Source organism: Hydractinia symbiolongicarpus, chromosome 3, assembly GCF_029227915.1.
Source record: "Hydractinia symbiolongicarpus strain clone_291-10 chromosome 3, HSymV2.1, whole genome shotgun sequence".
In the NCBI taxonomy this organism is placed as follows: Eukaryota; Metazoa; Cnidaria; class Hydrozoa; order Anthoathecata; family Hydractiniidae; genus Hydractinia; species Hydractinia symbiolongicarpus.
In genome coordinates this window covers 12,788,337-12,801,802 of record NC_079877.1, presented here as the reverse complement: position 1 = coordinate 12,801,802, position 13,466 = coordinate 12,788,337, and the positions used below count along the sequence as shown (strand labels likewise).

At 31.5% G+C, this 13,466-nt stretch overlaps 1 protein-coding gene across 4 annotated transcripts; it reads left to right on the top strand.

The window, feature by feature from the left end:
• The first annotated feature begins 3,047 nt into the window (after positions 1-3,047).
• Positions 3,048-13,466, top strand: LOC130635792 (AP-1 complex subunit sigma-2-like). 4 transcript variants are annotated; one of them, XM_057445264.1, is made up of 7 exons: positions 3,048-3,398; positions 7,988-8,022; positions 8,276-8,454; positions 9,178-9,286; positions 9,510-9,545; positions 12,334-12,435; positions 12,532-13,466. In XM_057445264.1, the coding sequence occupies exons 2-7, from the start codon at positions 8,020-8,022 to the stop codon at positions 12,574-12,576; spliced, it is 474 nt and encodes a 157-aa protein (XP_057301247.1). In that variant the 5' UTR covers positions 3,048-3,398; positions 7,988-8,019; the 3' UTR covers positions 12,577-13,466. The 4 variants fall into 4 exon arrangements, with proteins under 4 accessions (XP_057301247.1, XP_057301248.1, XP_057301246.1 ...); XM_057445265.1 differs by having other exon boundaries at positions 3,050-3,354; positions 12,597-13,466; XM_057445263.1 differs by having other exon boundaries at positions 3,051-3,398; positions 12,597-13,466.

Here is a 13,466-nt window from a genome sequence, read left to right as displayed (position 1 = left end):
TTATGCAGTATTATGCGATATTACGTTGGTATGGCCATCGACAGAAAATTTATGTGTTTTTTATGAATTATGAAGGTATTATGCAGTATTATGCGATATTACGTTGTTATGGCCATCGACAGAAAATTTATGTACTTTTTTTGAATTATAAAGGTATTATGCAGTATTATGCGATATTACGTTGTTATGGCCATCGACAGAAAATTTAAGTACTTTTTTTGAATTATAAAGGTATTATGCAGTATTATGCAGTATTATGCGATATTACGTTGGTATGGCCATCGACAGAAAATTTATGTGTTTTTTATGAATTATGAAGGTATTATGCAGTATTATGCGATATTACGTTGTTATGGCCATCGACAGAAAATTTAAGTACTTTTTTTGAATTATAAAGGTATTATGCAGTATTATGCAGTATTATGCGATATTACGTTGGTATGGCCATCGACAGAAAATTTATGTGTTTTTTATGAATTATGAAGGTATTATGCAGTATTATGCGATATTATGTTGTTATGGCCATCGACAGAAAATTTATGTACTTTTTTTGAATTATAAAGGTATTATGCAGTATTATGCAGTATTATGCGATATTACGTTGGTTATGGATTATTGACAGAAAAAATATGTATTTTTTATGGAACGATAGAGAGTATTATGAAGGCATTATGCAGTATTATGCGATATTACGTTGGTATGGCCATCGACAGAAAATTTATGTGTTTTTTATGAATTATGAAGGTATTATGCAGTATTATGCAGTATTATGCGATATTACGTTGGTATGGCCATCGACAGAAAATTTATGTGTTTTTTATGAATTATGAAGGTATTATGCAGTATTATGCGATATTACGTTGTTATGGCCATCGACAGAAAATTTATGTACTTTTTTTGAATTATAAAGGTATTATGCAGTATTATGCAGTATTATGCGATATTACGTTGTTATGGCCATCGACAGAAAATTTAAGTACTTTTTTTGAATTATAAAGGTATTATGCAGTATTATGCAGTATTATGCGATATTACGTTGGTTATGGATTATTGACAGAAAAAATATGTATTTTTTATGGAACGATAGAGAGTATTATGAAGGCATTATGCAGTATTATGCGATATTACGTTGGTATGGCCATCAACAGAAAATTTTTGTATTTTTTATGTAACGACAGAGAGTATTATGAAGGTATTATGCAGTATTATGCGATATTACGTTGGTATGGCCATCGACAGAAAATTTATGTGTTTTTTATGAATTATGAAGGTATTATGCAGTATTATGCGATATTACGTTGTTATGGCCATCGACAGAAAATTTAAGTACTTTTTTTGAATTATAAAGGTATTATGCAGTATTATGCAGTATTATGCGATATTACGTTGGTATGGCCATCGACAGAAAATTTATGTGTTTTTTATGAATTATGAAGGTATTATGCAGTATTATGCAGTATTATGCGATATTACGTTGGTATGGCCATCGACAGAAAATTTAAGTACTTTTTTTGAATTATAAAGGTATTATGCAGTATTATGCAGTATTATGCGATATTACGTTGGTATGGCCATCGACAGAAAATTTATGTGTTTTTTATGAATTATGAAGGTATTATGCAGTATTATGCAGTATTATGCGATATTACGTTGGTATGGCCATCGACAGAAAATTTATGTGTTTTTTATGAATTATGAAGGTATTATGCAGTATTATGCGATATTACGTTGTTATGGCCATCGACAGAAAATTTATGTACTTTTTTTGAATTATAAAGGTATTATGCAGTATTATGCGATATTACGTTGTTATGGCCATCGACAGAAAATTTAAGTACTTTTTTTGAATTATAAAGGTATTATGCAGTATTATGCAGTATTATGCGATATTACGTTGGTATGGCCATCGACAGAAAATTTATGTGTTTTTTATGAATTATGAAGGTATTATGCAGTATTATGCGATATTACGTTGTTATGGCCATCGACAGAAAATTTAAGTACTTTTTTTGAATTATAAAGGTATTATGCAGTATTATGCAGTATTATGCGATATTACGTTGGTATGGCCATCGACAGAAAATTTATGTGTTTTTTATGAATTATGAAGGTATTATGCAGTATTATGCGATATTATGTTGTTATGGCCATCGACAGAAAATTTATGTACTTTTTTTGAATTATAAAGGTATTATGCAGTATTATGCAGTATTATGCGATATTACGTTGGTTATGGATTATTGACAGAAAAAATATGTATTTTTTATGGAACGATAGAGAGTATTATGAAGGCATTATGCAGTATTATGCGATATTACGTTGGTATGGCCATCGACAGAAAATTTATGTGTTTTTTATGAATTATGAAGGTATTATGCAGTATTATGCAGTATTATGCGATATTACGTTGGTATGGCCATCGACAGAAAATTTATGTGTTTTTTATGAATTATGAAGGTATTATGCAGTATTATGCGATATTACGTTGTTATGGCCATCGACAGAAAATTTATGTACTTTTTTTGAATTATAAAGGTATTATGCAGTATTATGCAGTATTATGCGATATTACGTTGTTATGGCCATCGACAGAAAATTTAAGTACTTTTTTTGAATTATAAAGGTATTATGCAGTATTATGCAGTATTATGCGATATTACGTTGGTTATGGATTATTGACAGAAAAAATATGTATTTTTTATGGAACGATAGAGAGTATTATGAAGGCATTATGCAGTATTATGCGATATTACGTTGGTATGGCCATCGACAGAAAATTTTTGTATTTTTTATGTAACGACAGAGAGTATTATGAAGGTATTATGCAGTATTATGCGATATTACGTTGGTATGGCCATCGACAGAAAATTTATGTGTTTTTTATGAATTATGAAGGTATTATGCAGTATTATGCGATATTACGTTGTTATGGCCATCGACAGAAAATTTAAGTGTTTTTTATGAATTATGAAGGTATTATGCAGTATTATGCAGTATTATGCGATATTACGTTGGTATGGCCATCGACAGAAAATTTATGTATTTTTTATGAATTATAAAGGTATTATGCAGTATTATGCAGTATTATGCGATATTACGTTGGTTATGGATTATTGACAGAAAAAATATGTATTTGTTATATAGAGAGGATGTCGGATAATGCGGTTTCATTTGTCGGGTCCATTTGGTTGGAGAAGTATGACTGAACGTCTGTCGGACTTTTAATATCGATAAAGTATGAAGGGTACTAGTTATGTTGTACGTCGTGTGTCGGGACCACTTAGCCCGGTGCTAAATGAAGTCGTTCCCCTAAAACGACAGTCTCACACAACCAACGAACGCACTTTTGTAAAGGTTAGATCTATCGCCTTTTTCATATATATACAGAAAATGCTGAGGTATAGTTATTACGCTTTTAATTTTGTTTTGTTATCAGAACGAAACAAAAAACGATAGGGAAATTGTGGGGATATTGGTTAGCTCAGTGTGTGGGTGGAGTGCTCGCTCGATAATAGCTTTAATTGATTAATCCATACATAAGGTCGTTGTTTAGCTGGACAGAAATATCTGTAGCTAGTTCTAATAGGAGCTTTTTAAAGGCCCTAGACAGTCCAAAAGGGACACCTAACTCCAATTTAGGCTACGACAGTCTAGATTATAATATCAGCTTTATTACTCTATTTAAAAAGGGTGCAGATAAGCCACAAACACCTGCATATATACGGGCGAGTTCGGGCAACTTTTTGAATAAAATTGGCGGTTGTCCCCTGAAACCGACCGCACTTTCCCGAGCTCACCCAGAACATTCCTGATCAAATTCAAATTCCTTGTAACAAACCATGCGGACGATAGTTGGGAAGAAGGCGCTTGAAGAGAAAGGAGTTAATAAAGTTTATGTATAAGTTATTTATAAAGTAAACTTTATCAAAAACCATCAAAAACAGTTTTTTTAAGAACTTCGCTACCACATGGTAAAGTTTATTGTAATTTTAATAGTTTTTTTGAATCATATTAGAGTCTGTTTTTTTTTTGTTTGTTTTTCGGGCATTGTTATCGGCACCCTCATTCTATTTAAGAGAAATGTCTCTCCTAATTAGGTTATTAACATGTTTTTTACTGCTGATTTCTTTTCTGTTGCAAAGTCGCAATATCCTTTTAGCTAAAACAGTCTATAAAACATACTTCTGATGACCTGAATATATATATTCTTGTTATGTTTGTGCTGTTAGAAGATTAGCGTTAAGTTTTTTTGTTTATTTAAGAAAGCATGCTGCTGTTATATGGCTCCTTTTTTTTGAACAGGGTTGCATCTGAAAAACGGCTTAATTTCCTGTGGGATATTTTCAATATGACTGCACACAGCCTAAATAGTCTATTGCTAGCGTAATTAGCTGATAATAAGCCTTGTGACATATAATTTCCAGGTCTGCAAGGCAAAGTGCATAATACTTTACTTAAACAAAGGTGACTTAGTGAGTAACAATGCTTAGAAAAAGATAATTAAAAAAAAAGAGATAATGAAGAGATAATGAAGATGTTCTCCTAATTTGTCTATAAAAGATCTATATATTATAAGAAAAGTATGTCCATCAAAATTAGTGAGGAAGTCAGGGGTGACCTAAAATTGCAGAATATAAAATGAGTAGCAGTTGGGTATAGACACGCTGTGTTTTGTTTAAAGTATATATGATTTTAACCTACAAAAGCTTAACCTCACCCTGTGCAATTTTAAGTTATTAGTAATAGCTTCAGCCTGAGCTAATCATATTTGAAAATTAACATGGCAGAAAGTAATAAAACTTTTAATGCCTTCGGAAATCTGTGTAATTAATTTATCATGGTCAGAAGACAAAATCTAAGTTTTAATTGATTTAAAAGCATGTCAAGACTGTACTGTAATTATGGGAGTTCTAACTTGGAATCTGCTACTTTGATTGCAATAAAATTTTCTGAGTAAGCCCTGTATGTTTACTCACAAAATTTGATTGCAAACCGACATGCAGATCCTAAGTTATGGAATCATCAGCAAAATATTAGGAGGCCTGAGACGAGCAAACGAGTGTCATTTTGGCAGAAAATTTTATGTTGATCAATTTAGCTTTATAATATCTACCCTTTGATAAAGTTAAATGCACATCCCTTAATAGGTCCAAATTTACTGATGACAGAATATGTCAAAATTTGCCATTACTTAAATATGACATCATAATATATGCAGCATAATAAAATCTCATGTTCTTTAAATGTGAATGTCTTGAGAACAAAAGAAACTTTTTAAAAAACTTAAAAGACTTGTTAATCAACTTTATAATCTCTGTAATATAAGTCCAACATCATTTTCAGCCCTTAAAATTAGCGTCAGCAGTGATTGCCGACATAAAATGAGAAAATGCTGTAGTTGCGTCGGCAAAAAAATTGCCAACGTAATTTTGTTATGAAATTTTTAAAAACAACAATTCATTTTCAACATCAACGAAGAAAAAAATTAACAAAGAATTAATCTTTATTTTGGCGGACTTTTAAGAACATGTGCTTATGTATATTTCTATCGTACCTGTTCATGTATTATAACCTGGTTTCTAATACCATTTTTTTTTTTGAAAAACAAACTTTTCAACTGATCGCATGTTATTCTTTGTAATATTAAAGCCTTTGTGGTGAATTTTTATATCACATTTTCTCTGGTGTAATATGAAAACTGGCATACATTTTTCTCGAGTTCCTTATCCTAAAAGAGACCAGGTCTCCACATGGGAATGCACACGGGAATGCACACAGTATTTGGCGGGTGGTTTATTTCATTCGAAACTGACGGATGGAATAATTTTCTGAATTCACGAAAATAAAATAAAAAAGTAAACATGGTGAAAAAGAAAACAGTTCTTTCGTGGAATTTTCCTGAGTTAGGGTTTGAATCGTAAAATGACTCTAATGAAATCGCTAAAGTGTTTTGCAAAGTTTGTAGATGTCATTATCAAAACAACAAAAATAATGAAAATTTGAAAGGAACTGTGGCAAGCAGAATCAAATAATGTTAATTGTGGTATTGTTTGAGCTTCTCCCACTCATTTCGACTGAAGAATAATTACACTCTATTTTCAGTAAGTTAGGTCATTATCACTAAAATTATTCACGTTACAGAAATACTGTGATGCCATTCGATTCGTAATAATAATAATCGAAAAATTGTATATCGTATTAAAATGAAGTCCGGAAGTTCTCTCTCCCACACGACACAGCAGGCAATAAGTCAGCCCTGTTTTGTGAGGAGAGATGTTCTGCAAAGACTCTTTATATTGAGTCTCCTGTACAGTTTTGCTTCATGGTGAACTGTGCTGGTGACAATACCACCGGCGACTTCTGCGATATATAACTTATTGAATGCCCTGACCTTCAGTTCGTAAATAACACGTGCACAACGTACTTTCTAATGAATTCGTCTCAAAACACATAGAAAGCCAGTTGGCAGTGAACTATTAACTTAACGAAGTACATCATCGGGAAGGTAGGTCAATGGGACTTGTACTCCGTTTCCATTTGTCATTGTCTTAGGAGATCAATACATCGAATTTATGTTAGGTCTAGCCCCAATACAAGGTGAATGACGAAAGTTTTTGCCAGCTGAAAAATTTTACTACAAAAAAAAATGCCGACACAATGCCGATGCAAATCAGTTGAAATGTATCTCTTTTCTATCGGCAGTTTTATTGCCGACGTAAAAAAATTCTAATTTTAAGGGCTGCGTTTTACACCCTGGGTTCTCTTTAAGGGTTTGCTGTATTGACCATGTGAGCAAAGGACGATGGAATTAACCAATCAGTAACCTCAGAAAATTTATTTGCAACCCAGAATGATTTTCCCCAATCTTATTCTTCCTAATCTTATTCTTCCCAATCTTATTCTTCAAAGGTGGTAAAAAAAAATCACACTCAGTCTCCTGGTTGATTGCTACCATGTATAACGTTGAACATATCTTATCTCCAGTTAGCCTAATAGGTTTTATACAAAAGCATTTGACGTTATTCTGTGCCAATTACATTCTAAAAAACATTTTCAATTTCTTGATGACTTTTCATAAGTAAAGTAATTCTTTTATTTATAAGATAAAAATTTAAAATAAGTACATCACTCAAGTAAAGTAAGTAAGTAAGTAGTTAAGTAAGTATATATATTTCTTCTAAAATAACACAACAGATAGGGTTGAATTATATACAGTACAATAAAAAAATGTCAAAAATAACTACAAATATCAGTATGATTACAAAAAGATAATTAGCATGTAACGAGTAATGTTCTTCATAATGTGTTCTAATACACTTTCTTTATGAGCAAGAAAATACCAAGGGTTTAGGAAGAGATTTGGTTGAAAAACTAAGAAACCACTAATTAAATAAAATTAAACATTGAACATCTGAGATTTATAATAATCTAACAAACAACCTATAAAACAGATCTGCAAAAGAAGTCTTTGTTTAGTAAACACTACGTATTTTTTTTTATAGATACATGTTTCAACATATTCTTTTTTCATCTTTAGTCTTTTTTAGTAATTGATCTTTTTTTCAAATAATAACATGAGGGGAAAATGCAATTGTAAAGTTTAAAAAAATTATAAATACCTAGTAGTTTTGAGGCTTAAATAAAGATGGAGTTACATTTGAAAAAAACTTGTGCTGTCAAAATGTAAAGCTTAAATAATGCTGTGTTACAATGTATTGTAACTTAATACAATAATTACTGAGTGTAGGTGTTATCTATATTATAATAGCCGTATATGTCTGTCTGTCCGTCCGTCTGTCTGTCACGCAAAATGGTAACTTAGCTGCGACTGGCGAAGCTGTGGATTGTTCCACGGGCTAACAACTATATATTATATATCATTGTTACATAAAATGTATCCTGTGCGCATGAAAGAAGGCTTAAATCTTCAGCTAGTCTGGCATGCTTATACTTTGATTGCAAATGTAATCAATTTTTCTTCTTTTAGTTTTACTTGAGAAATTGTAAAGACAAAGAAAAATGGTAAAAATTATCTGTTGCTTATTTCTTATAAATTTATTAAAACATGATTGACTGCCTACATGCTGAATCAAACAGCCAAATCAAAAGAGAATATAATGCAGGCTGCAGCTGTGTCAAACTACATTTTTTGTTACATATGTAAACAATACTTTTGCCCTTTTGTATCTACTTATGTATGTTGCCATTCTGTAATCGGTTTTGATTCTTTGTTCCAAGGCATCCCTTTTGTAATTTTCTTGTGTTTATTTTTCAGTGGAAATATATTTTCTTGTTCAGTCGACAAGGAAAAGTTAGACTTCAAAAATGGTACCATACATACAGTGTAAAAGAAAAGAAAAAAATTTTAAGGGACCTGCTGACTGTCATATTAGCTAGGAAGCCAAAGATGTGCAGCTTTCTGGAATACAAAGATACCAAAGTGTGCTACAAAAGGTGAAAACCTTTTTCTTTTTGAAATCATAAAACATGTTTCAACAGTGATATTCTAAAAATGTTTTTTCATATATTTAATTTGTATGTTTTGATGTAGTAATGACATTTAAAGTTGTATAAAATTGATTTTTGTTCTTGTAAAATTTGCATGCAGTATATTTCCACTCATTATTCAAGATTAAATCGTGAAAACTAATGTGAATGGGTTTGTTTACAGAGCGAATTAGATATATTTCAAATTATGGATAAAATATTAACAAAAAACCTCAAGTTTCACGCAGTAGGCGATCATCACTTGTGAATAAAATACGTTATATATCGCATACCCAAAACAGTGTATAGTACAAGAGAGTCTCAATAATAGATGGATCTGATATTTTTTTCAAAAGCTAGCATGAAGCCTTATAAATCATATCTTTGTTATGTTTCCAATGTCCAAAGGAGGATGAAAAGCTTTTGCAACCTCAAAGAGTTTGATAAAAAACAGCAAAAATTCTAATAGTATCTTTCGTTTAGTTAAGACAATGAAACTTTCAACATTTTTGTGTCCTACAAGGTATAAAAATAGTGGTGGGAAGTAAGCTTTTGTATAGTCGTACTGTTTCGTTTATAGCTGAAAGCTAATTTTTTGCAAGAAGGAGTTCTGACTCCTGCTCACTATGGCAGTTATTGATACATTATGTATGTTTAATTTTGTGTTTTGATTTATTTTGGTTTCTGTAGATACGCAAGTTTGTATTTTGTTGTTGGTATCGAACCTGGCGATAATGAATTGATTGCGTTGGAAAGTATTCATCGTTATGTGGAGCTCTTAGATAAGTATTTTGGAAATGTAAGTATGCAACTTCAAGAAATTTTGCCCACTTTATTTACTGATAAGTTTAATAAACTGGAAAAACATCATCCTTTCTAGTCACATTTCTTGTCAACTAAATATTTTCTAAATTTACTAAAATGCAAAACATTTCTTGTCAACTAAAAATTTTCCTATAAAGTTCTTATATTATATTCTAAATTTTAACAAAACGAATGATTACATATACTTTCTCTCTTAGGTGTGTGAGTTGGATATTATTTTTAACTTTGAGAAGGTTTGTTAATTTCTTCTTTTTAAAGTTGACTAAGTATGCTTACAATATTTGAATTAGAAAATTTATGGTTATTTAAAGATAATTAACTCCTATATGTACGGAGGTGTGGCACCCGAGGGCCAAAATATGCTGATATCAGCAGTAAATATCTGAAAATCATAAGGCAGAACCACGTTTTTTCAAAATTACCCAGAGTTCCTCGACGTTGTCCGTCATTTTGGCTAGCGCTGAAACTTGTGACTGAGACGGGGTTGGAAGCTCAGGGATCGCGGCTTGAAACTAAAGACATGCAAAGAAATGCCATGAGTAGTGCAAGGGAAAGAAGAGGAATTCTTAAGTAATTTTTTTTCATTGGATTTACAAGAATTTGAGGTACCCCACAATGAGAGGTAAAGAACAGAAACGCCTTTCCGATGTCTGATGATGAGGGATGGTCACATCTGGATGATATTTATTTTGTGATTTTAAGCTACCTAGCCAGTACCATGACAGCACTCCAGGGCACATTTGATATTAAGTAATTAAGTGATAAAGTACAAGAGCTAAATATATTACTTTAATGTAGCTAGCTGCACAAAAGCTTTTTCAAGGCATTCTGTCATTTTAAATAAAAATAGCTAGCTAGTTATTTAGACCTCCCATAGCAGTGAACATTCAAGACTTGAGTATATAGCTATTTAGGTATGCAAGACATTGCATGTTGGTAAACATGTTTCCACGACAAACTGAAACCTATATTTCATAAATAAATTTCTGCATATATAAATAATATTGGTAGATTTTCTTTTAAAAAATAACAATTTGGGAAAGTATAGCCAGAAGTAATATTCGCTTGAAGTAGGAAGACCTAAAGTCTTCAGGTTAAGACTTGTAAAGCGTAAACTGTTTCACATGGAGGAAACTTGGTGTAATGTGTTACAAATCCAGTGGAGCGCTTATAGCATTAAGAATATCTTTTTCATAAACCAACATTCACAGGACTTATGATAAAGATAAGCCTATTGTTTCTTCTGCAAAGCAAATACAGTTGTTTAGCTTTTCATTTTGCATAAAAAATTCATGTGGATATTTTAAAAATTAATTGTGCGTGGCACCAGATTGGGCGATTAGTGCAAAGTAAACGTGTTGCAGATCCAGGTGGACAAAAAAATAACTTTCTAACCACTTTGTTTTTATACGGCATAAAATTTAGATTATGTATTTAGCACTGTGCTTTAGACGCACATTCCCACTTTCTCTGAGCTGGATAAGGTATTTGGTCCTAAACCTGGGACACATTTTATCTGTTTGAATTATTTTAAGCCTGAGAATCACTTGAATGTTTTCTGTACACATGGCTTGTCAAATTGATATGCTGTCAAAAAGAGTTTATCGGCGTCTCCAAAAATGGCCAAAATTAAGAACTCAGTTTATCTTCAAATTTTAAATTTTTTTTAATGTAAAAGTAATCCACATGAAAAAGGTTTCTGATGCTTTTTATGAAGAAATCTTCCATATTAGCCATATGGGGTAACTTGATGAACAATGCATTTTCCTGCAGGTGTTCTCAAATAATCTTAAAAAATGTGATGTAATTTTCCTCTATAAGTTTTGACTTTTAACCCAGCTAAAAAGCTCAACATTGTCCTTTTATGCTTAGTCTAGCTAGCTATAGCGAAAAAGTTTAATATTCAAACTTGACCTATTTTACTGAGTATTAAGTAATAAATGCTAGTTTAATCCTATATGTAACTATAGTAGCTAAGCTACCTGTAAGAACAATATCAAACAACATCGAGGTTGTTCTCTTTTGTAAACAAACCCATTGGTATTTTTGTAATAAGTACCAAATTTTATGTGTTCATTTCTTGCGCTTATGAGTGTAACTAAAGTGCCCTGCACGTAAGTCCTAAAATTTATGTCATTGGCTCACTCTTTACGAATGACACCACGTGACAAAGGAAAACCATTCTTTGCTATTTCCCGTAACCTATACCGAGATTTGGCTGTGATATATATCAGAATTAATTGTCTTTAATTTTACTAATCCAAATTTAAATAATTTTTTTAAATTTCTTTTGCCTGGGAATTAAACTTTCGTCGCCAGTTTTGATTTTGTTACTTGCAACACTTCCGTCGCCATTTTTGACAACACAGACCGTACATACAGCCAATCAGAATGCAGTAATTATGTCTATTCTTATAGTAATTGTTATGGAAATGTTTACCTCTCCAGAAATGTGTGGCGACACGGAAGTGAAATTTTCGATTGTGCTAAAAGATTGAATTTGTTACTACTGCCTGAGAATAGATTGTCTCATTGGCTTTATTGTTAGCGTATTAAAATTTCATTTTAAAAAAATTGCGAAAAAAATGTAAACATGACAAAAATCTTCACTTTTTTTAAATAGTAACTTTTTGTTCTTACGATGTGACAAAAAAATTAACATTATGTTTATCTTGCTACAGGACTGATGAATCATATTTACATAGTTACTGCAATTTGAAATGAGCAGCCTCTCTAGTATTAAAACAAGAAAAGACTTGATTACTCATAACTCTTTATTCCTTCTAATATTTCGGCAAATATGGAATAGTTTTTGCACGTTTTTTTTTTTTTCTCCTGAATCGACCCAAAGAACTCCTAAATTCTACATAAAATCTTCTAAAACTACGAAGTTGTATAATCTGTGGTCACCCTGTTACATTAGAGTAAATATCGACTTATTATCCTTTTTTATTGGGGACTGCTAATAGCTCAGTGTTTTTTCATAATTTCGTATATTGTTGTACTTGTCTAAATTTATAGGCATACTACATGCTGGATGAGCTTATCATTGGAGGCGAGATACAAGAGACGAGTAAAAAGAAAGTTTTAGCTGCAGTGCAGGCTCAAGATTCATTACAGGAGGTAGGTGCGCATGCGCAGTCAGCTTGCACTTACAAATAACGCACAAGGATTTCCCTTCACACACGATATTTATCTCAGTATTTTTTGCACTCTTAGGATAGTGAAATAAAACAAGCATTGGAAGATATTGGTCTACTCTAGATGTTCTTTTCTTTTGACAGGATAGTGTTATAGCGCAAAATCTCGAGCAGTTAGGATTTATCTAATCGTCACAATTGGTTTGGAAACAAAGATTTATTGTTAATGTTGTTAGCGTGAAAAATTTGAAAACAAATATTAAGTTATACCTTATTCGTATGAATTTTTCGCGCACTTTGATTTTGGGGCAAAGTTTTCGCCCAAGTTTAAGTTTACCTACACAAAAATGGAAAAAATTAGTGAAGTTTTGGCAAAATATAGATTTTGATTTTTACAAATACTAATTTTTGCAAATGCACAATAAATCGTACGAATAAGGTATTTTAAAATATCCCTTTAATATAAATCTAGGGTTTGGTTATTTTTTATATTATTTTTTATTGCATCGGTGAAGCGAAGCTTTTTCAGATTGACATAAGCATGAAAATATCATAGGATTTTTTATTCTTTTTGTTCTTGCTGAAGATTTATAAAACCGCTTTGGGATAAATACCGTTTTACCGTTTTCTTCAATTCTTTGAACGACCCTTTACTTTCTTCCGGTGAACATTTTTGAATTTGTCTGTGTCACTATCTTGCTGTAAGTCAATAGTTTTGAACTCTTTTAGCTGAAATTTTTACTGCTTGAGTTGTTGAAATGTTTGTAAAACACATTCATCTCTGGGCATATCAAGTGTGAAGCCGTGTCGGCTGAAATATTTGCTTTAACGATGTAAATAAATAAAGTTAATTCATAGTTTTTATTGGAGAGACATATTTTTATTTTTGTAGTTTGGGATTCAATGAAATTTGTGTTTACATAAGTCTAATGATTGTCGCTTTTAATATATATCCTGTCTTTTTAATGTATTAAATTTTTTATATTCATTAGAAATATATAAGTTTTAAGTTTT

Coding starts and splice junctions, on each gene's coding strand:
- LOC130635792 (XM_057445264.1), top strand. Junction 8,455..9,177: donor ACCAAAGTGTGCTACAAAAG/GTGAAAACCTTT, acceptor TGGTTTCTGTAG/ATACGCAAGTTTGTATTTTG. Junction 9,287..9,509: donor TAGATAAGTATTTTGGAAAT/GTAAGTATGCAA, acceptor TTTCTCTCTTAG/GTGTGTGAGTTGGATATTAT.